Source organism: Mya arenaria, chromosome 14 (assembly GCF_026914265.1).
Source record: "Mya arenaria isolate MELC-2E11 chromosome 14, ASM2691426v1".
Taxonomy (NCBI): domain Eukaryota; kingdom Metazoa; phylum Mollusca; class Bivalvia; order Myida; family Myidae; genus Mya; species Mya arenaria.
The window spans coordinates 6,725,211-6,751,201 of NC_069135.1; the positions used below are offsets into that span (position 1 = coordinate 6,725,211).

General features: G+C 34.2%; 1 protein-coding gene across 2 annotated transcripts; it reads right to left on the bottom strand.

The window, feature by feature from the left end:
- Nucleotides 1-223: 223 nt before the first annotated feature.
- LOC128217015 (uncharacterized) lies at nucleotides 224-25,730 on the bottom strand. Of its 2 annotated transcripts, XM_052923818.1 has the most exons (6): nucleotides 25,696-25,730; nucleotides 18,225-18,371; nucleotides 8,030-8,155; nucleotides 3,196-3,376; nucleotides 2,787-2,987; nucleotides 224-1,828 (listed from the first exon to the last, which is right to left on the bottom strand). In XM_052923818.1, the coding sequence occupies exons 4-6, from the start codon at nucleotides 3,344-3,346 to the stop codon at nucleotides 1,605-1,607; spliced, it is 576 nt and encodes a 191-aa protein (XP_052779778.1). In that variant the 5' UTR covers nucleotides 3,347-3,376; nucleotides 8,030-8,155; nucleotides 18,225-18,371; nucleotides 25,696-25,730; the 3' UTR covers nucleotides 224-1,604. The 2 variants fall into 2 exon arrangements, with proteins under 2 accessions (XP_052779778.1, XP_052779777.1); XM_052923817.1 differs by lacking the exons at nucleotides 8,030-8,155; nucleotides 18,225-18,371; nucleotides 25,696-25,730 and having other exon boundaries at nucleotides 3,196-4,008.
- Between the last annotated feature and the right edge of the window lie 261 nt (nucleotides 25,731-25,991).

Consider the following 25,991-nt stretch of genomic DNA (forward strand, 5'->3'; position numbering starts at 1 on the left):
GATGTTGTATATATTGGCTTGTCTTGTTTTTACAACGATTTGCCCCTAATGCCAGAGGCGGGATGACACTATACACGCGTCATATGTTAATTAGGGACACATAGTCGGAGACTATAAACAGTACCCGTAATTTTACAAAAACTGGCTATAAGACAAGTGACATCAAACAACTTTCAATTAGTTTCGGTAAATTCTAATGACCATTAATATATAATATACGAAATCGGCAACTAAAGTGGTGTCATGACTGCCAATTTAGCTGTGCAATATTGCTGAAATCGCCTTAATGATATGGATGACATGTGCTAGTTATTTGCTGTTTTCCATGTTTCGATATAACGTTCGTGCTTTGAAATGTAACTGTATAGAATAGCAAATTAGGTAATCGTTGTACAATAGATGAGACAAAATTCAGGGTTATTTTCGTTATATTATTTATCTTATTTCCGAGTAGGTTTGGTTTTTCCATAGTTATATTTAGTAGATGTCAATCCCAGAACGAGGCCGCTCGGCCTGTAGAACGACCCGTTTGGTGCATCATGACATTCAACCAGGAATTTACGATCTTCGCCTTTTTCAGTGGAATAGAAATTTTCGTTTTAATTTGTTTAAAAGCTATTGCTTTTGTTAGATTTTTTTGTAAATGGGGAATTTCATTGCTAATGTTTGCAAAAATCAGGTCCGTCGCGTATACCGACTACGACGAAGAAGGGTTAAAATGCCCCGGCTATTACTAAAGCAAACAATAACAGTAGCTTACTACACTTCTTATACATTCATATTGGTAATCGAATATTCGATCGAAAGAATTAACGAATATTCGAATATCAATTTTGCCATTCGTTTGCATCCCTAATTATTATACACAAGTTGAAAATAAACCATAACCTGATAAGATATGGGCAGGCTTGAAAATTAATTTTAAAGGGAATTGGCATGATGACCTGATATTGATCTTCAAATGTTTCATTATGTCATTGCTACCTAACTATATACCAAGTTTCATTTGAATCCCTTCATAACATTCCATAATATTGCCGAACAAGCACCAAGTATGTAGAAACAAAAGGGGAGATAACTTAATAAATATGCAGGATAGGATTTCATTCTTGGGAACTGTACTTCCTCTTATCTCCATCTATCTACAAGTTTCTTTGATTGCAATCCCTTGATAACTTTAAGACAAGCAACCATTATAAAAAAGAATGGGAGGTTATGGTTCTTGTTTACTGCCTTTCCTGCCATCTGTCTATATTTCAAGTTTTATTTCAATAACCTAAACTTTTTTCAATGGTAAGGCCCAAACAAGCACCAATTATGAAAGAAATTGTTAAGTGGAGATAACTTAATACATATATGCATGATAGGATTATGGTTCTTGTGCAGTGCTCTTCCTCTCATTGTCATCTTTCTATGTATCAAGTTTTAATTCAATCACCATCAGTAGTTTTAAAGGACAGACAGACAAAGCGGAGACTAAATGCTCTCACTTCGATAACATAAAAATACTTCTGGTTCAGTAACAATTAACTTTAATAGTTGATCATTACTCTTGGCCAAAGCCTTCACATCCAAAAATGATATCCAGCATTGTCCGCTCAAAATCAAAGTTTTGATGTATTTTGAAATGTTTTACTAGGGGCACAAGTGTTGACATGGCTCAAAGCTGAACTGTTATGATTGAACTCTATTAGTCCAGATGAAATGTCTCTTGGTAATCCTGGACAACCAACAAAGGCTTGCAACACCAGCTCAAGGGTAACGTGAATGCTGTCTTCCTCAGCAGTTTTTGTGGAAATGTTTATTACAGTTGAGCTGATCCGGCCTTCTGAAATGAACATCACTAAATTAAATCTCAACTCATAGAGCCATTGTAGCCCTGAAATGCACATCTGAGACCCTATGGGTCTTTATGAGACTACATAACAAGGACAAGGCCCCAATATCAGGAAACTAAGCTTCATAATGTGCTATTTGTTTTAAAATTTCCTTTTAAATCTTTACGTTCATATTGAAAATCAGTTTACATCATTTATCAGTCAGATAACCTCAATTACAAGCCTAAATACTTTAAAAGAAGTAAATATTTCACAAATTATAAAAGATTTTTTAAGGTATAGAATGTTGAAAACAAACATAAGACTGATATGGGTTGTTTACAGCTGAGCTAAAAACAAAAGAGAAGTATTTTTAATTCTTAACTTTGCTCTTCTGCGCAATATGACTACATTGCATATGAACAATGTCTCACCCACCTAATCTTTTTAAAAGGACAGTGCTGTGAAGTTTCAGTAAGAGTATCGAAAAAATGCCTGGAAAATCTATAGGTCACATGAGATCTCTGGAGGGAGTCGGGCTTTAACCCAGGGGCAGAACTTGGTTACTGCACAAGACTGCATATCAAATATCAAAGGTCTGTGCTTGGCAGTTTAAGAAGTCTTTCAAAGGTCTTTATAGGACAATTACACTATCATTATACACACCAAATATTTAAGGGAAGGCCTTACAGTTTAGGTCAAGTTTTTTTCCTTTCAATTTTCATGACAACCAGTGTTCTACATTGAATTAATGTCTTTGAACAATTTTAATTTCAAGAGGGCACCACAAAGTAAAATCCCCGTTGAGTTTCAATTAAATGGGCCAAGCAATTTGGTTCTGTGTTTAGAAGAAGTTGTCGATAGATGACATACGTTGGGGGATTGGAAAAGCTCAGCTAGAGCACAATTATCATTTAATGGATGCATTTTCAGGAAACTTATGTTGTTATGTTGGTGTGGAAAACTTACTCTCAACTTGACATATGAAACGGCGAAAGTTGTATACAATTGCCTCTTCCGTTTCCCGGTTTGGATCCCCTTTGTCAGAAAAGCTGAAACTGTAAAAGTTGTTCACCACTTCTGCAGTTAAAGCTGTAGCTTCGCCCAGAAACTGTGTTGCCTCCTGTTGATGAAGTCTCATTATATCCAGAACTCCATGCAGTTTCAGCCCTGCATATCAAAAATAAAGGCATAACCAATAAATTAAATGAAATTAAATTATTGAAAAGTACAAATAAAGACCCTGTATTGACGAAATTGCCTATCAATTGATTCTTTCTGTATTAAGTCCAGACTTAAGGAAAGATACATTTATAATGCACACATTTATATTCAACACATCCATGCAAATGATATAAATGACTATTATATCACTCACCATCCATGAACTGTCTAATATGGCCAAAGCACCTGTAGAAAATGTGGTACTCTTTAACTGTGTAGACTGCTGATTGAGAGGAATCTTGTGTTAGAGGTTTGTTGAAGCCTGATCTTTCTAACAAATCAATTGTTTCTATGGCTGCCTCCATATACTCCTCCTTAGATGATGCTTTCTGGATCTGAAATTGAAATCAAACTAGAGCTATCACAGAATATGATAAATGCCGTATGCCCAAGTGTCAGGAAAACTGCCTGAATGGAACATTTTATGAAATCAAGGCACTTCCCCATATCATTGTGGTCAATTCTGCCAAAATATTTAAAAAACCAACCATACATGAGAAAGATATGGACTGGACACATCATCAGTAAGGCCTTTTATAACAAAATTAGCTTAAAGTTCAAAAGGTTGCTATGACCTTGACCTTGAAGGACATGAGTCATGTGCACACACATCCTTATACTATGATGGTCATTTCTGCCAAAAAACTTTCAAATCAAACCATGATTGACACAGATATGGACAGAAAATGAAATTTGGATTGAATGAACGGAGAGACATGACAACATGCAAGTTCTAATAATACCCTCACTTACTTTGTGTACCATAACATTGACCAGGTGATAAACAGTGTTGCTTTATAAAGTGCAGTTCTAACAAATCATCAGTTGCAGCTTAATTCTACAATTTAATACTAAACATTGCACTGCACATCTTCTCATTGCACTTAGTCATTATTGTATTTTAAAAATGGAAAAAAAAGTTGTAATATAAGCTTGAGTTATGCAACTTGTGCAGTATACTTAAAGCTCATAAGATCCATTTAATGGTTCTTGTTTTATATTCGGGACCAAAATATGTGACACACAAAGTTGTGAAAATATGCTCTCCTTTCAAGTGTAAAATAGTGGTAGTGGTTCTCGTTACAAAATGCTATTATTTAGCAATAAAAATATTTTAAACAAGAGCTGTCACAGTAAGTGACGAATGCCCCCGAATGTGACATTCTGAACATAAAAATACCACCCATATTTGACAACCTATACTCTATGTCCTTATATGCAGCACTCCATTGTGAATAAACACTAAGTGTGACCTTGACCTTAAAGTAAGGGACACGGGTCTTGCACGCGACACGTCAACTTGGTATGTGGAACACATGTGGCAAGTTATTTTAAAATCTGTCCATACAAGGGAAAGTTACAGCCCGGACAAGACAACCAATACTCTATGTGCTTATACAGTCAAACCTGTATTAAGTGGCCACCCTTGGGAAATGATCAAAGTGGCTGCTTAAGACAGGTGGCCACTTAATCCAGGTTTGACATTTCCGCCACTTTAGCTTTATTCAAAGATGGAGTATGTATCTTAACCACCATCTCACACCACAATCAACAACATCTGTTTCAATATTATTGAAGAAGGTTGAATACAAATACATGTGTATAGATAAAAAACTTTATTTCAAATTTATAAATAAAATACATTAGATAAATGTTGATACAAGGCATAAACGAAACACACCACATATCAGTCTACACATTAACACAACTACATGTACATACACATTTTTAGTTCACTTTTTAAAGTAGTCCGTATATTAAATAAATGTTGATGCAAAGCATTAACAAAACACACCACAGATCAGTCTGCACATTTACACAACTACATGTGCATACACATTTCCCGTAATTTTACTCTGTCTTTTTGCCTTTGGATTTCCATTGCTTTCATATTCCTCCACAATTTCACGCTTACGCTTAAGTAAGAAATTGATTTGAGTCCGTCCACAGTTAAAATCCATGGCAACATTCTTGCATTACGGCCGTTTTCTAATAACTTTACACACTCGACACGTTCTTTTAGAGTCAAACACTTTCGATTAGTCTTTTTTTCAGCCATAATGAAAGTTAAAAAAAATATCAAGAACAATGCATTGTAAAAATCTGTTCGTAGAAATATAAATCCGTGCACTTAGAAAAAATAATATTGAAGTGAATAAAAATCGTAACTCGTTCCACGCCGTCGAATGACAATGCACACTGTGAATTCATAATAACCGGTGTTTTTATCGGTATTTAATAATTAACTTCTTATCTTAATTATTTAATTATCGTATTAATTGTGTCATTAATTGTGTCAATTCTGATCAAAACATTCGCCGACGTGTTATAAACATGATTTCTCGATGAGTAAACACGCATGGCAATCGTGTGATGCAATATTCATTTTCATTGGATGACGGAGATACCCGAGGCAGTCGTTCTTTTCCGTAAACTTCTATGCGCAATTAAAGCCGTATATTGGAAAAAATTATAAGCGGAAGTGTCAGTGACAAGGGATTAGTGGCCGCTAATTAGTGATTATATGGCTTCATGGGGACAAAAATTAGTGGTTGTGGCCGCGTTAGACAGTTGGCCGCTTAATGCACGTACATTATATAGTAAAAACGTACGGGGGGAATTTGGAGTGGCCCGTTAAGGCAGGTGGCCATTTAAAGCAGGTGACCGTTCAACCAGGTTTGACTGTATGCAGCATTGTGAATAAACACCTAAGTGTGACCTTAACCTTAGAGGTAAGGACACGGGTCTTGCATGCGACACGTCATCTTGGTATGTGGAACACATGTGGCAAGTTATTTTAAAATCTGTCCATACAAGGGAAAGTTACAGCCCGGACACACGATTTTAATATGCCCACCTTCGGGGGCATAAAAAGGATCCTAACTGTATCTATAGCCCTCAGTACAGTGGCATTCTGAACATCTGCCAAAGGGATTTCTGTAGTTGGCGTTTTTTCATTCAATATGTAGTTTATGATAGTTTGATGCAATGTCTTTAATCCAGGGTGCCCATAGATAAATGCCAAAGACACAAGCTTTCCAAGAATAATATATTCTCCATGTTGAAGTGAACAAGCTTCATTGGAAAATGTATTTCTGTCTAAGAGAGGAGTTTTTTCAAACACAAGACTAAAGAGCTCTCTTCGAAGACCACCAGCATCCACCCCTTCTTCCCCTATGAACTTGACCATAAGCTCTGACGCCAAATCCTGTTCATCTGCATCTGCCATCATTTCCATTGTTGTTTCTATGATTTTGGTGCGCCTTATAGACAGTGTCCAGTTTTTATTTTTCAGCTTACCTCGAATCTCTGTAACCGTCTCCTCTAGAGACCTGCATTTATAGAAATTTATAGATGATACAACTAAACTTCAGGGCTATTCCATTTAAACATATTATTCCCAGGGTAGTAAAGGCACTTTTTGAATACCTGTGTCAAATACCATGTAAAAAAACTTAGGGTAAACATGTGTGTTGAATTTTATGACTTATTTACAGCTATGGTAAGGCCAAATAAAAAAAATGTCTTGTTTCTGGTCACCCGACCGACCCTACTTTTTACCCCCGACCGTTTTTTTTTTATAGCGTAAAGACCGTTTTTTATAATTAGCGTAAAGTGAGCCGGGATTCCCGGTCCCGGCGCCGAAGAGTAAACCGCGCTATCCGACAGTAATATTATATTCGTGACGTGTTTTTTATACGGCCGTGTCGAAGATGGCTGGCCCTGCGCAGACGACGTCTGTTACGCATTTGATAGCCATAAAACTAGACAAATGTTCGCACTTCGACGGTTGTAGTGTCATTAAAGTTGCCCATTCGCAAACAACAATAAAAAGTCTTTTCATCGATTTACATGGCGAGCGAGAAAATGTCCGACTTGAAGCTAAATGTTCGGTAAGTTGTATGGTTGTTTAGATATCGTAAAAGGGCCATCGTAAAACAAATAATGCCTCGACCGAGAATGACAGTTTTGGCACCGACATTTTCGTAATTCAAAGACTTTCTATACACATATACAAGGTTTATTTGAATCGGACGAATTAAGGCAAAATAATGCCGACGAAGCGTGAATCATTATGCTGAGTGAATGGATTTAAATACTTCGTCTCTCTCAAATACCGAACGTCATATTAAAACGTTTCATTTTTGGACCTTCGTTTTTAATGTTTTAAAGGATTAAAATTAATTTTCTGTATGAAGAACCATTGACATTACACTTAGTTAGGTGCCCGATACTATAATTAAAGCAGATAGAAGAATGAAGGGGCGATCTCTTATCTGGGTCATTTGATCAGTTTGCTTTTAATAAATAAAGTAGGAACTGTGGTCATTTAGATAAAAAGAGCTCCAGATATAAAACATATTTTGTGTTTTCATGATAAATATTTTCTTTGTGTATCCATCAAATCCTATCTTGTAACACCCAGCTTTTTGAGGCAATACTAGTCCTGCTCACATAGAAGATAGGGTTTGCTGGATAAATATAAAAGAGATTTATGTGAAGCTCTGCATATATTTATTTTTTTACAGACCGATGTACGGCCAGATTCTGAATTATTCGAGATTGATCCAGAACTAACAATTGGTGACCTATACTATTTCATTCCAAAGGTTTGAATAAAAAAAAATAAAAAATAAAAAAAACACCTACCTACCGACCCTGTTTTTTTTGAGGCATGTGACCAGAAACAAGACATTTTTTTTTTTTGGCCTAACATAAAGGCAGTCAGTCAATTTGAGGAGTGAATGCGAAAAGGTTCTAAGTGACATTAAATAAAGAAGCAGATATAACCTTTTCGCTTTCACCTCTCGAATTGTAGGCCATACCTTTAGGCATACTGTAAGCTAGCCAATAGCCATGTGTTCTAAATGAGATAAACAATGATACTAACTTAATACAGAATTTCAACAGACACCTCATTACATTTTTTTCATTTAATTTATATATTCAGCTTATTATATGTACCGGTACTCAAAATAATTGGTTACTTGTGTTTTACGGGCCCTTTCTCAAGGCCTTCGAGTTGATCATTTTCACAACACTGATCTGCATGGAGCTCAATATCAACTGCTGGAACAGACATTCCACACACTGGACAGGAACAAACATCTTTTCTGCAAAATAGTAAATTGTCTTCAAATTGTGCTTTAGTACTACTTGTACAAGTATTCTGAACATATTTAGCATATGTTGGTTCAAGAAACCATAAACTGGTTTTTGATATTTAAAAATGGAATAAATTATAGCCTCTTAATAGTTTAAGCCAGCAGTTATAGATATTCTGTTTTTCCCAAGCTAATCCACCAGTGCAAACAAAATTATACCTTTTTAATATACACACAATACTTGGGAAACAATAGAGTCATTGGACTCTTACATGAATTTCAATAACTCGAAATTTACCTTCTATTTGTACCGGCACGTGAAAACCTAGTGTGAATTACAGGCTATATATATATTGATATTCATTTTTTACCCTGGCCTATTGATAAATATAATCCCTATGTGACTGTTATGATATTTAGTGTTTTATTGTAAATATGACTGTTAATTTCATCCAAAACCTTTCTTATCAATATATAATATATTGATTAATATTATTATGCTGAATCATTTTCTTTCAAATCAAGGGAAGCACTTTGACAACAGGTCAGAGTTGTGGTTCTTGAATTTTCAAGGTCATATTGCCATTATTTTATTTATGTCTCATTGAATTTCTTTCAAAACATATCAATTTTTTTTTTTAATTTTAATACATGTAGGTTATAAAGGGCTATAAATCTTGACACTATAAATGTTTTTATAATAAAACTTGTCAAGAAAAAACACATTGTTACTGGAAGTGAGTGTGTAAAGTTAAAAGTTGAAAAATTCAATAGTTTTAAAGCTGTTATAAAGAAAAAATACATTGAAAATGTGAACAGACAGAAAGGGTTATAACATTGAGAATAGGCAAATATAGGTTTCATAATATTTTGTATATGCTTTATGTATCAGACTTTGTTTACAGTCAATTAATGGTTAACTCTTTAAGGAGTCAGTGTCAATTCTAGATGAAACATTTTAAATTAGGAGGCAAATCTAGATTTCATCAGTTTTGTGAACTCATTAAACAAAAATAATCTAAGAGTGAAGACTATGATTTTTGTCCACCTTTATTATGACAACATTATATTGTGCAGCATCTTAATCATATAAATTTATAAGAAAACATATCTATCTTAAAAAACCCAACACATAGCGGCCACAAATAGACGGTCTTTGAAATTGTATGATATCTATATGAATATAAACAGCCTCTTATGGAGCTGGGTGGTTACGTTCTTATTGACACTTTGAAGCCTGCTCATCTCTCTTGCGTTGGTAGCTTAGATTTTTTTCAAGAATACTATTGTTTGATCGATACAAGTTATTGAATTATAGCGATATTTTTGCTATAGGCTCCCAATAAATGGAAGTAATTACATGTACATGTATATGTTGATAAACTGTTGTTTGAAAAGAGTTAAGAAGTTACTACTTGTTTAATTTCAATTTTGTATGTACCAATTTATTGAAGCTGGATTGCAATTAATGCTCAGGGTTTTCAATAAGAACCGGCCGCCGGCCAAAATGACCGGTTCAAATGGCATTTAGGCCGGTTCAAAATCACCTAGTAACAAAAATTAAAAGTTCCCAAATCGTTTACAATTTAAATTTTTAAAATCCGTCAATGAATAAAAAAATTATTGTCTTTTAAATACGACTTGATTAGCGTTCGCCCGGTCCCGCATATTTCTTTACGGCGCCGTTTAATAAACTTCACTAGTCCGTGTAGATAAACGATTGATAAAACGCTTGGAAGCAAGCGTCTCATTCTAGTTAAAATAAAGAAAAGAAAAATACACGATTTCTTTCACCCTGTGTCGAGTGAGTATAAGATAAAAATGAAATAAAACAGTTGCATTTATGAATTTCTTGTTCTGTTTATTGTTTCACGTTCGATTTCCACCGTTTATTTTGTGTTCTGTTTATTGTTTCACGTTCGATTTCCACCGTTTATTTTGTTTGAAGTTTTGATCGTTGTTATTCCGTACAAGATGCATTATTACGAAGATTTGATAAGGAGGTAAGTTTACTCTATTATCATTATCATTATTCTGTATGAAAAAATCGTAGCAATATTAAAGACTCACCAAATATAAAGTGGGTTGGGTAAGGTAATTTTTTAAATTTTTGCTTAAACTTCAATTTTAATACAAATTTGCAACTACATGATGTCAAAATTAGACAGTGTGTCCCATTTATAAGAAAACATTTTGATTGCAAGTGTTTTGAACAAAACAAAAAAATGTAAAAAAGATAGTGTACTTTTGATTTCAGTTGCATTTGCAGCAAGCTAATCATTGACTAATTTTTTATTGAAAGTGAATTGTTTCCTTTTTTATTTTAAGAGACATTGATGTAAATTTTACTGACATTTTAAAACTGTCATGTCAGTACCAAGTTAAAGTGGTATTACTGAAATGTAAAATGTGCCATTTCCTGCATTTTTATATTATTTCAGGCAGTACAACATCTCACAATGACCAGACTGGTCCAGCTGCTGGATATGGTGATAACACTCCTTGCAGTGCCAATACCGAGTCTAGTAAGACTGCTTCTCAAAGTGTTGGTGGCCAGACTGAGACTCCTGGGTGGACACAGTCACACCTTGTAGGGAGGAAATTCGGGCAGTCCTCAAGGAGATACTTGTTGAGGGGGAGGGGGACTACTACTCGTCCAGTTCATCAGATGAGGACAGTAACATGTGTTAATAACAGGGTTAAGCGTAATGAATACTGTTCTTATTAATTCAATGTGCCTTATGTATTTTCACAGTACAATTGCATTGTAGTTTTGTTAATACATTGTATATGGTGTTGAAAATACAATTTTCAAATGGATATTTTGTTGTTGAAATTTGGTAAATAAATATAATTGCATTATGATATATATAGATCCTGATACAACTACTGCTCTGCAGTACTTGTATCTGCATATTTAGGGGATATTACTTATAAAATTGCACTTGAAAGGGGTGATTTAAAAGGCATTCAAATAACCCCAGAATGCAGGAAATGACGCGCTCACATAAAAAAAAATCCGGGGGAGGACGCCCAGACCCCCTCCCAATTTGGGCCTGTTACTTTTTATAAACGGCCTGTTCACTGAAAAGTTATTGAGAACCCTGAATGCTCTGAAAACATAGAATGCTATGGTGAGCCCCCAGGCCCACTTACACTGTGGTTGCCTGGCTAACCAGTCAGCTTTCAGGCTGGGGAACATTTCTAGCAGTTAATGTATTAATAACATAAAAAATCTACATATTTATGCAGAAAGAAAAGAATAAGCTAGAAATACTCAAACCCAATACAGAAATGTGCATGTTATGAAATGTGCAGCAAGCAAGCTACTAACTACTAGGTTGACAGTTGGGTAAACCAGGTATTAGAGAAAAAGCACAAAGTCACAACATCTGCCTACTTTGCTGTTATGTTACATTGCACCATAGCATACAGCAGTGAGTAGCTAATGGGTTAAGGGGGCATATGTGTTGTTAATATTCACATGCATACATGTATGTATACATCTAATAAAAGAAATGAAACTGAAGATGTTTATGGTAGAACATAGTAAAACATGTATATAATATTGTTTTAATGCAATATAAACATAATTGTAATATTAATGATAGGGTTAATTATAATTAAACATGTAAAAGCTCAATGTTTTGTACAATATAACAGTATTAATTGCAGTTTCAGTCCTCTGTAACATTAGCAATTCTGGTGTTCTCTCCTACTTGTAACACTAGCAGGACATTTTCCGTCTTTGTCACATTAGCATCCGTCTTTCCATAACATTAGCAATTTTTATTTTTTTCAAGTATAAATAACTAAAAATATTTAACTGAAATATAATTTATATTCATCTTTTAAAGTAAATACATATATGACCATCTACAACTTACTAAATGTTACAAATTTCATGTATTAAAGATTATGTGGGGAAAAACGAACACATAGCGGCCAAAAATGGAAGGTATTTGAAATTGTATCATATCTATGGAAATATAAGATATTTTAAAAATTAAAATGAATCCATATTTCATTATGACTAATAAAAGAAAATGAGTTATATCAGCACTTTTTTCAAATGTTAAATGGCAAAAAATACAACTTGAAATATGTTGATGAAATGTGGTCCACTTTACATGCTCTTGTTTTATTGATATTTTTAACCATTTAAAGAATGAAAATTATATAAAAAATGACAGATACACTTAGTTTAAGGATTATTTCCTCTGTTTCAACATGAAAAATCAGTAAGATAACATGTTTATATTTCAAAAGTCAGCAGGACACATTCCGTCCATGTAACACTAGCACTTGTGAAATCTGCCATTAGTTCCATTCTCCATGAGCCATTATAACATTATTATAAGCTTCATTCTCTGTGAACCATTATAACATTATTTTAAGTTTCATTCTTTATGAGCCATTATAACATTATTTAAGTTTCATTGTCCATGAGCCATTATAACATTATTATAAGTTTCATTCTTAAAGAGGCATTACAAAAGTAGTCTTCACTCTCCTCATGGCAAACAATGGTCTACAGAAACAGCTTCTATGCCAAGAACACCTTCCTTTAATTGTGTCTTAAACTCCTGTCTACGACCGAAGACCCTGATTGTTTTGACAATTACAATGACGGACGATTTCGGACATCAGAGGGTAAATTCCATAAAGAATGGTACCCTTGTTTGTTTGTACCCTTTAAAGGGGGGTCAAACAAGTACTGCTCACCAGCAACAGTTTCATAACCCTAAGGTTGAACTGAGTCTTGGCATCACCAGAGCCTACACTGATGGGCCCCGAGTCGCACCGAGCATTGGCATCAACATAACAAGCAGGGTTTGTGGTCGAAGAGACGAGTTATAACACCAAGTTTCATTCTTTATGAGCCATAATTATAAGTTTTATTCTTAATGCAGCATTATAACATTATTATAAGTTTCATTCTTTATGAGCCATTAAGTTTCATTCTTAATGAGGCATTATAACATTATTATTAGTTCCATTCTCCGTGAGCCATTATAACATTATGATAAGTTTCATTTTTTATGAGCCAGTATACCATTATTGTAAGTTTCATTCTTTATAAACCATTATAACATTATTATAAGTTTCATTCTCTGTGAGCCATTATAACTTTATTATAAGTTTCATTCTCTGTGAGCCATTATAACATTATTTTAAGTTTCATTCTTAATGAGCCATTATACCATTACTATAAGTTTCATTGTCCATGAGCCATTATAACATTATTATAAGTTTCATTCTTAAAGAGGCATTACAAAACAAGTCTTCACTCTCCTCATGGCAAACAATGGTCAACAGAAACAGCTTCTATGCCAAAAACACCTTCCTTTAATTGTGTCTTAAACTCCTGTCTACAACCGAAGACCCTGATTGTTTTGACAATTATAATGACGGACGATTTCGGACATCAGAGGGTAAATTCCATAAAGAATGGTACCCTTGTTTGTTTGTACCCTTTAAAGGGGGGTCAAACAAGTACTGCTCACCAGCAACAGTTTCATAACCCTAAGGTTGAACTGAGTCTTGGCATCACCAGAGCCTACACTGATGGGCCCCGAGTCGCACCGAGCATTGGCATCAACATTACAAGCAGGGTTTGTGGTCGAAGAGACGAGTTATAGCACCAAGTTTCATTCTTTATGAGCCATAATTATAAGTTTTATTCTTAATGCAGCATTATAACATTATTATAAGTTTCATTCTTTATGAGCCATTAAGTTTCATTCTTAATGAGGCATTATAACATTATTATTATTAGTTCCATTCTCCGTGAGCCATTATAACATTATTACAAGTTTCATTCTTTATGAGCCAGTATACCATTATTGTAAGTTTCATTCTTTATAAGCCATTATGACATTATTATAAGTTTCATTCTCTGTGAGCCATTATAACATTATTATAAGTTTCATTCTCTGTGAGCCATTATAACATTATTTTAAGTTTCATTCTTAATGAGCCATTATACCATTATTATAAGTTTCATTGTCCATGAGCCATTATAACATTATTATAAGTTTCATTCTTAAAGAGGCATTACAAAAGTAGTCTTCACTCTCATCATGGCAAACAATGGTCTACAGAAACAGCTTCTATGCCAAGAACACCTTCCTTTAATTGTGTCTTAAACTCCTGTCTATGACCAAAGACCCTGATTGTTTTGACAATTATAATGACGGACGATTTCGGACATCACAGGGTAAATTCCATAAAGAATGGTACCCTTGTTTGTTCGTACCCTTTAAAGGGGGGTCAAACAAGAACTGCTCACCAGCAACAGTTTCATAACCCTGAGGTTGAACTGAGTCTTGGCATCACCAGAGCCTACACTGATGGGCCCCGAGTCGCACCGAGCATTGGCATCAACATAACATGCAGGGTTTGTGGTCGAAGAGACGAGTTATAATACCAAGTTTCATTCTTTATGAGCCATTATTATAAGTTTTATTTTTAATGCAGCATTACAACATAATTATAAGTTTCATTCTTTATGAGCCATTAAGTTTCATTCTTAATGAGGCATTATAACATTATTATTAGTTCCATTCTCCGTGAGCCATTATAACATTATTATAAGTTTCATTCTTTATGATCCAGTATAACATTATTATAAGTTTCATTCTCTGTGAGCCATTATAACTTTATTATAAGTTTCATTCTCTGTGAGCCATTATAACATTATTTTAAGTTTCATTCTTAATGAGCCATTATACCATTATTATAAGTTTCATTGTCCATGAGCCATTATAACATTATTATAAGTTTCATTCTTTAAGAGGCATTACAAAAGTAGTCTTCACTCTCCTCATGGCAAACAATGGTCAACAGAAACAGCTTCTATGCCAAGAACACCTTCCTTTAATTGTGTCTTAAACTCCTGTCTATGACCGAAGACCCTGATTGTTTTGACAATTATAATAACGGACGATTTCGGACATCACAGGGTAAATTCCATAAAGAATGGTACCCTTGTTTGTTTGTACCCTTTAAAGGGGGGTCAAACAAGTACTGCTCACCAGCAACAGTTTCATAACCCTAAGGTTGAACTGAGTCTTGGCATCACCAGAGCCTACACTGATGGGCCCCGAGTCGCACCGAGCATTGGCATCAACATAACAAGCAGGGTTTGTGGTCGAAGAGACGAGTTATAGCACCAAGTATCATTCTTTATGAGCCATTATTATAAATTTTATTCTTAATGCAGCATTATAACATTATTATAAGTTTCATTCTTTATGAGCCATTAAGTTTCATTCTCTGTGAGCCATTATAACATTATTTTAAGTTTCATTCTTAATGAGCCAGTATACCATTATTGCAAGTTTCATTCTCTGTGAGCCATTACAACATTATTTTAAGTTTCATTCTTTATGAGCCATTATAACTTTATTATAAGTTTCATTCTCTGTGAGCCATTATAAAGTTTCATTCTTTATGAGCCATTATAACTTTATTATAAGTTTCATTCTCTGTGAGCCATTATAACATTATTATAAGTTTCTCATTCTTTAAGAGGCATTACAAAAGTAGTCTTCACTCTCCTCATGGCAAACAATGGTCAACAGAAACAGCTTCTATGCCAAGAACACCTTCCTTTAATTGTGTCTTAAACTCCTGTCTACGACCGAAGACCCTGATTGTTTTGACAATTATAATGACGGACGATTTCGGACATCACAGGGTAAATTCCATAAAGAATGGTACCCTTGTTTGTTTGTACCCTTTAAAGGGGGGTCAAACAAGTACTGCTCACCAGCAACAGTTTCATAACCCTAAGGTTGAACTGAGTCTTGGCATCACCAGAGCCTACACTGATGGGCCCCGAGTCGCACCGAGCATTGGCATCAACATAGCAAGCAGGGTTTGTGGTCGAAGAGACGAGTTATAGCACCAAGTTTCATTCTTTATGAGCCATTATTATAAGTTTTATTCTTAATGCAGCATTATAACATTATTATAAGTTTCATTCTTTATGAGCCATTAAGTTTCATTCTTAATGAGGCATTATGACATTTTTATTAGTTCCATTCTCCATGAGCCATTATAACATTATTATAAGTTTCATTCTCTGTGAGCCATTATAACATTATTTTAAGTTTCATTCTTAATGAGCCATTATAACATTATTTAAGTTTCATTGTCCATGAGCCATTATAACATTATTATAAGTTTCATTCTTAAAGAGGCATTACAAAAGAAGTCTTCACTATCATCATGGCAAACAATGGTCAACAAAAACAGCTTCTATGCCAAGAACACCTTCCTTTAATTGTGTCTTAAACTCCTGTCTACGACCGAAGACCCTGATTGTTTTGACAATTACAATGACGGACGATTTCGGACATCAGAGGGTAAATTCCATAAAGAATGGTACCCTTGTTTGTTTGTACCCTTTAAAGGGGGGTCAAACAAGTACTGCTCACCAGCAACAGTTTCATAACCCTGAGGTTGAACTGAGTCTTGGCATCACCAGAGCCTACACTGATGGGCCCCGAGTCGCACCGAGCATTGGCATCAACATAACAAGCAGGGTTTGTGGTCGAAGAGACGAGTTATAACACCAAGTTTCATTCTTTATCAGCCATTATTATAAGTTTTATTCTTAATGCAGCATTATAACATTATTATAAGTTTCAGTCTTTATGAGCCATTAAGTTTCATTCTTAATGAGGCATTATAACATTATTATTAGTTCCATTCTCCGTGAGCCATTATAACATTATTATATGTTTCATTCTTTATGAGCCAGTATACCATTATTGTAAGTTTCATTCTTTATGAGCCATTATAACATTTTTATAAGTTTCATTCTCTGTGAGCCATTATAACATTATTTTAAGTTTCATTCTTAATGAGCCATTTTACCATTACTATAAGTTTCATTGTCCATGAGCCATTATAACATTATTATAAGTTTCATTCTTAAAAAGGCATAACAAAAGTAGTCTTCACTCTCCTCATGGCAAACAATGGTCAACAGAAACAGCTTCTATGCCAAGAACACCTTCCTTTAATTGTGTCTTAAACTCCTGTCTACGACCGAAGACCCTGATTGTTTTGACAATTATAATGACGGACGATTTCGGACATCACAGGGTAAATTCCATAAAGAATGGTACCCTTGTTTGTTTGTACCCTTTAAAGGGGGGTCAAACAAGTACTGCTCACCAGCAACAGTTTCATAACCCTAAGGTTGAACTGAGTCTTGGCATCACCAGAGCCTACACTGATGGGCCCCGAGTCGCACCGAGCATTGGCATCAACATAACAAGCAGGGTTTGTGGTCGAAGAGACGAGTTATAGCACCAAGTTTCATTCTTTATGAGCCATAATTATAAGTTTTATTCTTAATGCAGCATTATAACATTATTATAAGTTTCATTCTTTATGAGCCATTAAGTTTCATTCTTAATGAGGCATTATAACATTATTATTAGTTCCATTCTCCGTGAGCCATTATAACATTATTATAAGTTTCATTCTTTATGAGCCAGTATACCTTTATTTTAAGTTTCATTCTTTATGAGCCATTATACCATTATTTTAAGTTTCATTCTTAATGAGGCATTATAACATTATTATTAGTTCCATTCTCCGTGAGCCATTATAACATTATTATAAGTTTCATTCTTTATGAGCCAGTATACCTTTATTTTAAGTTTTATTCTTTATGAGCCAGTATACCTTTATTTTAAGTTTCATTCTTAATGAGGCATTATAACATTATTATAAGTTTTATTCTTAATGAGCCATTATAACATTATTATAAGTTTCATTCTTTATGAGCCAGTATACCTTTATTTTAAGTTTCATTCTTTATGAGCCATTATACCATTATTATAAGTTTCATTCTCCATGAGCCATTATAACATTATTATAAGTTTCATTCTCCATGAGCCATTATACCATTATTATTAATTTCATTCTCTGAGAGCCATTATACCATTATTATAAGTTTCATTCTCCATGAGCCATTATAACATTATTATAAGTTTCATTCTTTATGAGCCATTATGACGCCTATGGTGTTAAATACAAATCAGTCCAGAAAACGCACCTTAGTATAAAAGAATCAGCCAAGCAGTGGCACGAGTCTGGTTTGCCAACAGTCAGCCTGATAGGTGCCTGAGTCTGGTCGGCCAACTTATATCAATCCACCAGATTAAATGGAGTGGATGGGTCATTGGTCTAGCTTGTCCCAACACTGAAATGATAAATACATTACAAATTGTATTTTAAATATCTCCTTAACAGGAAATGAATGATAAACGAGACTTTTAAATAGTTATTTTTAAATATTCTTTTATCAGTTTCAATAGAACACCACATGCTGCTCCAGTCCAGTCAATTATGTGTACAATAAGGGAAGTAACAATAAGCCAAGTAAACCTATTGCCATATATGTTTTGTTATGCAGCAGCTGCACATATCACAATTCTTAGTTTTACATAATTTTGCTATCTTCAAGTTATTGCAGATATGCTGATAAGACCAGTGTTTATTCAGGCTGTCAAGTGAACTTCTTTTAAAAATGAGGAGAAAAGGAATAATATTTACCAAAAAGTAGGAGAAACAAGGAATTTGCAGGAGTTTTACAGTCATTGACATTAGGTTTTTGAACAGCAAGCCTTCTGAGCCTGTAATCTTGATATATTTGAACAAGCTGGATAAAAATGAACAAGCCCGAAAATCTCAAACCGTGAGATGTTCAAAAAACACCAGATAGAAAATTCAGGATGTGCACCTATTTCTGACATTGAAAACATGTTTATTTCTTAACAAAGGACATATTCAGGTAGAACAACCAAAATGGGCATTATAATGATGATGTGTCATAGTTGCATCAGTACATTATAAATCACACACATGTGTGACATGGTATTATCAAGATTATCAAAATTGAAATATTTATATTAGCGTGTTTTTTTAACTTACAGTAAATGATAAAGTCTGATGTACAGCGTAGTTGAAGTTAAATTTTCAGGTTATTAAAGTATCAATAAATCTAAGATAATACATGATTAAATAAAAAGCTACGTGGCCACAAATTCATATTTTGTTTATTCAAATGATTTTATGTATTGCTACTGAATAAGAAGGGGCTGGCCATGACAAGTTCAACTCAGTGGGAGACGTGAATAATAAACCACAGTAAGTGAAAAGGACATTTATTCAATGTCAAAACTAAATAATAAATACGAGTTTGACATCCTCGTAACATATTATTCACGACTAGCACATTGGGCGTCCAAATAACCTCCATGTGGTAAACTGCTTTTCCATATTCCTTTACGTTTCAACCATACCAATATACTCTTATTTCAATATTCAATGCATACATAATAATTATAACGTTTAGTTGCTGTGTACTTTTTGACATTTTTTGGTGACATGAGTGTAGACGAATAAACTTGTAAAGTGTCAAAAAATTCCGACTTCTGACACCTGTAGAGAGCGGTATGTAGGCATTGACGCGAGGATTATGGGTAAGTGGGACTCATAACACTCGCAACTGGTTACGTGCGAGGAGTTTTTGAGAAATGTTGATGCCATCTACGGCATGCGACCTTGAAACAGTTTTAGATAGTGACTTGATATAAAACACATATCATTATACCAATTGTAAATATAAGCAACATGCTTATGTATATTATTTTAAAGATTATTTCAAAAAAAAAATAAGTATAAAAATTTATGTTTTAACTCAATTTATCTTTATAAAAAAAACAATCTCATGAATAAATGTCTATGTTCACATGTATATTTGTGTTCCTTTTAAATCTATTTTTATTATCAATATTTTTTATGCATTATGGCTTTATGTGAATAAACATATCTCATTAAAACTTCTTTTCAGATAAAAAAAAAAACGAGATTCTATGCTTTTTTAAAAGAAATGAAACAAGAGGCCCAAAAGGGCCTATGCTCTACTGGCATGGCTTTTGTGGTCATATCAATCCAGAGCATGTATGTATGGGTAAAAGGCAACAGACATATGGTTTATTTATGTTTTGTGTTTGGCTTACCTGAAAACGTAGCACATTCAACATCTGAGCCCAGAAAGTATTGTAAGCAGATTAGTTCCATGAACTATTTTAATATGTGCCAAGTAAAAGTCATCTGACAAAAAAAAAAATGCTTTCAAAACTGTACTCATAGTAAAAATTTCTGTAGTTTTAAAAGTTAAAAAAAGTTGGTCAAAAGGTCAAAAGGTCAAAGTCAAGGGCATCCTAGGACAACATTGATCAATTTGAACAAACATTCACAAGCAATTGTGCTGAGATGGATCCAACGAACACACAAAAAGATTCTTAAACCTTTCCAGATTTATGTTTACCAAACCTGTGAACCCTGGGTGTGGCCAGTAATGACATCAGGTGCATAACTTAAACATTCACAACCAATTTTGTTAAGATGAATGCGCAAACTACAGAACTTAAAGCTAAAAAATGGCCTTTGGGCTTTCAACAAGAACAAGGCAGAGTAATTCACAAAATCAGCTGCAGAAGCAAAAAGCAAATTGTCTCTCAAAATCCTAGACTTGCAAATTGTCTCCCTTAACTTGACTTGAATTTACATGTACATGTAAACTTGGCTAAAAATAGAATTCGCTCATGCAGACCTGGCTAAAAATAGAGAGCATTTCTTTAAAACTTTCATGGCCCATAATATAGGCATTCATGGGCGGATCTGGCTGGTTTTCGAAAGGAACCGAGCTCTAATGGATATCTAGATACTGTACAAGTTTCATTGAGATACAATAAAAACTGAAGACTGTATCGTGTTCACAACCAATTGTTTACAACCAATTGTTTACACAATAGCATTTTTCTATACTATCAAGGGCCATAATCTAGGCATGCATGGGCGGATCTGGCTGGTTTTCGAAAGGAACCCAGCTCTAATGGATCTCTAAATACTATACAAGTTTCATCGAGATACAATCAAAACTGAAGACTGTATCGTGTTCACAAGCAATTGTTTACAGACGCACGAACGCACAGATGCACATACTACGTACACATTACCATCGCATAAGCTCTTCTGGCCTTTGGCCAGTAGAGCTAAAAACTAAATGAAAATAAGGGCCCAAACGTCTCCGTAATAAGGGGCCGAAACGTCTACAGGTATGGGCCAAAAGGTAACCTTTTAAACTAGGGGCTGATTTGGTAAGAGGCCGATTTGTCTGGTAAACCTTCAAACCATGATCAGCTTGTTATTTAATAGTGTGTTATCTTTTCTAGATTCAAAAATAGAATTTAAAAGATGTTAACTGTCAAATAACAATTTTATCAAGACTTTAATTACCCTACCCCCACCCCCTTCAACATTTTCGTTCTAATTTTAAATCAGAGTAACAAGTTATATTATTTATATACAGAAACATTACATTACATCATTGGCAACATCAACAAATATAATCAAACTGTAATATTATATTCATTATATATATATATATTTATATATTAGTATAACAGTTTAAACATACTGTTTTGACTGCATAAAAATTGGAACAGACATTTCAAAGCAAAAGTCTATGTTCTAGAAATACATATGAACTGTTCTTTATTAGTACCGGTAATTAATTTTAACCTTTTAGGCACATTTTGCCAAAAAAATATTTATGTTTTTCCATTCCATTTAAAGAGAAATTCCCAACCTCTTGTTTTAGCTAGCCCCGAAAGTTATGAAATATACAAAAACTATACATCTAGTGTGTAGAAATAACTTCTGTAAACAAGAGCCGTCGTAAGACAGCGCGCTCGACTATGCCGCTTTGACTAAGTGAATACAATATAATATTACCAAGATAGGTCTTTTAATGTCAAACCTTACTAAAATTATTCGATACATAAGGTGACTTGATGCTGCCCTCCCACCAGCCCGCCCGAGCAATGATGCAAGTCATTTAAATAACTTGATTCCCCATTATGAAACAGTGGTTAATAGTATACAAATATGCCATTCAAAAGAAATTAAAAATATAAAAAAAATTCAAGGGCCATTATTTGTTTTTAGGGTTAAAATGGAGTTATGTTTCTTGTTGTAAGATTGTAGTAAATAATTTTGAATTTTATTAAGTGGATTGAATGAAAGGTATAGAAGTTTTTTTTATTAAAATCCCAACTTGCCCTTAACTTGCCCTAAAACTTTAACCTAAGTCAATCAGGGGCCATAATTTGCATTAAGGATAATATGGAGTTATGTAACCTCATTGGGTGATGGTCCTGAACAACTGTGTGACGTATTTAGTTAATTGAATGAAGGGTATAGAAGTTATTAATAAATATCCCAACCTGCCCTAAAACTTAAATCTAAGTTCCATAGTCAATCAGGGGCCATTATATGTGTAAAGGATAATATGGAGTTATCCAACCTCATCATGTGATGGCGCTGAACAACTGTGTGAAGTATTAACTCAATTGAATAAAGGGTATTGAAAATCTCAACTTGACCTAAAACTTTAACCGGATGCTGATGCCGGGGCGAATAGTATAGCCCTTCTTATTCTTCCAATAGTCAAGCTAAAAATGTAAGCTAGTGAAAACAAGGAAAACTAGAGCTATCACTGAAGGTGATAAATACCCCCGAACGCAGCCTCTCATTATTATTTATCATTGTATAAAGTTTTATGAAATTCCAGATCTAGTAGTTTTCAAGTTACTGTCCGGACAAAAGAATACAGAATAAGGCAATAACTCTGTAATTTGCTAAAATAGTGTAATGAATCATGTACACTGAACTCCTTCTCATTGTGCTGTACCATTGTATACAGTTTTATTTAAATCCATCCAATAGTTTTCAAGTTATGCTCCAGACAAGAAAAAAGTAACAAAGGGCAATAACTCTGTAATTGGCTGAAATAGAATTGCAGTTCCTGTACACTGCACTTCCTCTCATTATGATCCATCACTGTATGACGTTTTATTAAATTCCATCCAATAGTTTTCAAGTTATGCTCGGGACAAGAAAAAGTAACAAAGAGCAGTAACTCTGTAATTAGCTGAAATAGAATTGTGCTTCCTGTTCACTGCACTCCCTCTCGTTATGATCTATCACTGTATGAAGTTTTATTAACTCTGTAATAAGCTGAAATAGAGTTATGGTTCTTGTGCACTGTACTTCCTCTCATTGTGCCTTACCATTGTATAAAGTTTTAATAAATTCCATCTAGTAGTTTGCAAGTTAATGTCTGGAAAAACATTTGACGGCAAAAATAAACAAATAAAGAGCAATAACTCAGTAATTAGTTTAGGTAGAGTTATGGTTCTTGATCACTACACTTCCTCTCACTGTGCTTTACCATTGTATGAAGTTCCAATAAAGTCCATCCAGTACTTTTCAAGTTGTACTCCGGACAAAAAAAGTAACAAAGGGCAATAACTCAGTAATAAGTAAGAATAGAGTTATGGTTATTGTACTTTGCACTTCCTCTCATTATGCTCTACCAAATGTATTAAATTTAATCCAATTCAATCCAGTAGTTTTTAAGTTATGCTCCGGACAAGGTAAATTGCAACGGGCCGACCGACAGACAAACCGACAAACGGACCGACCGACCACAAAGTGACTCCAATATACCCCCATCAAACTTTGTTTGTCGGGGGGAATAAAGATCCTACAAATAATTTACCATTTTCTAACTATTAATAAAAGGTAAAGGTGAAATACACAATTTGAACCAAAAAAGTACGAAATTTCAGAAGTTTTGGACCAAAGAGTATGAAATTGTAGGAATGAATAAAACAAGAGGCCCATTAGTGCCTATGCTCTACTGGCATGGCTCTTGTGGTCATTTTCAATCCAGAGCATGTATGTATGGGTAATAAGTAACAAACATTTAGTTCAAGTTTTGTGTTTGGGTTAGCTGAAAACATTGCATGTCCAACATCTGAGGACAGAAAGTGTTGTAAGCAAATAAGTTGCATGAACTATTTTAATATGTGCGAAGTAAAGGTCATCTGACGAAAAAAAAAATTGTTTCAAAACTGTACTCATTATGGTCAAAATTTCATTCTGTAGCTTTAAAAATAAAAAAGTTGAACCAAAAGGTTAAAGTCAATGTCATCCGAGGACGACATTGATGCTGGTTTGCAAAACAGTCACATGGTCAAAATTTCATTGCTGTAGCTTTAAAGATGAAAAAGTAGGTCAAAAGCGAAAAGGGGTTGGGCCAGCTTTGGCCCCAGGTGTTTAATTTCAACTGTTTTGCTAGACGATCATCATATGATAGTCCACAACAAATATCAAAGGTATGAGCCTTGTGGTTTGAAACAAGATTTTAAAAATATTTCTTAAATAAGTCTCTTAAGAAACTTGTGACCACCAGGACAGTGCCAGTTTTGACCAAAGGGGCATAATTTGAACAACCATGATGATAGGGGACCACTAAATTATACCTTATTCAAAATACATGTAGCAAGGGTCTGCATAACTGGTTCAGACAAAAAGATTTTTTTAAACATTCCCAATTTTAGTATACCAAACCCGTAAGAATCGTCCAGAAATCATGTTTGTGTACATGAATAGAATGGACATTGAAAATGACATGGATTGCAAATAATGCCATATTGTGAAAAAAAATCTCATTTCTTTGCTATTTGAGGGATTTTATTGAAATAAAAAGCGTTAAAGCTCAGATTGATGTTTTCAAATGGCGACCACAAAGAGATAACCGTGATCTGGTCGTTTTTTTTTGCAGCAGTGTTCTTGTTTGTTCAGCATGTTTTTATTCCGTTGGAGACCTTATATCTAATTATAGCCCATACTTGTTGAGTTTGTAAATCCGAACAGTTTTGACAGTTATTTAACAATATCTTTGCGAGTTTTGGTTCTAGTAACTTCAAACTTGGCATTAATAATGTTTGGTTCAAACCTCAGCCTCTGCTGAACTACACATTCACAAAATATTTTGATTCATAAACGCAAAACGTTAATTTCAAGCACAGTAAATCACCATTCACTCAGTAAAATGGAGTCGGTAAATCCCGATCGCTTTTAAAATTATATTTTATCTAAAAGTAGATTGCGATTCTGTCATAGTTTGTTTTCATTTCTAATCAAACACACAATGGGAATGGGAATCAACTCGAACAGAATCTAATCTTAGAAAATTTGAGTTGTGTCCCTTGCTTCAAAAATCAGAAAATTCCTTACCCATGATAATGATTATAGTGTGATTTAAAATCTGACATCATTCCCCCGTGTGCTGCATATTTACATTTCACCTCCTTAGGAGTTTGACAGGGATTTATAAAAAAATACTCACCGAAGCTTAACGAAAATTTGCATTTGTTTTTAAGTTGTCTGTATCGATCTATATCATCGAATTACTGATCGAGGTAAACAAACGCGTGATTTAACAGGTTTTCGGTATTTATAAACTGTTCGGATTTACAAACTCAACCAGTTAGAACACTAAAAAAGTTTGTGTCAAGCACCTATTATCTAAATGGCGTATAACAAACGCTTTCAGTGAAATCACTTCGATCATACAGTCAAACATTAATTAAACCAAGAATGCATACCTGCAAACCCTTATGCAAAACCCAACAAAACAGACATTAATTTTTTAATTTATTTTTTATCAAACAGTGTTGTCGCTCCAAAACTTCGTGTTTTACTGAACCAAACCACATCTGAACCAATCACAATCGTTGTTACATATATGTCGACCAATGAAATTGTCTCCTCGGACATTCGGAACTCCTCGGCCATTTTTTTTCAAAAACAACCTCGGATGTATGCAGGTACATCAGTTGAAGTAGTTCGTAAAATTTTGAATTATATCATTAATTAAATGTAGTGTTTCAGAGTTGTATTT

What these genes read in the sequence shown, in the direction of transcription:
- LOC128217015 (XM_052923818.1), bottom strand. Translation starts at nt 3,346, where the DNA reads ATGGAGGCAGCCATAGAAACAATTGATTTGTTAGAAAGATCAGGCTTC. An exon ending in TATTAGACAGTTCATGGATG is followed by an intron (nt 2,988 to 3,195) that starts GTGAGTGATATA and finishes TTTGATATGCAG; the next exon opens with GGCTGAAACTGCATGGAGTT. An exon ending in TTTCATATGTCAAGTTGAGA is followed by an intron (nt 1,829 to 2,786) that starts GTAAGTTTTCCA and finishes TGTTCATTTCAG; the next exon opens with AAGGCCGGATCAGCTCAACT.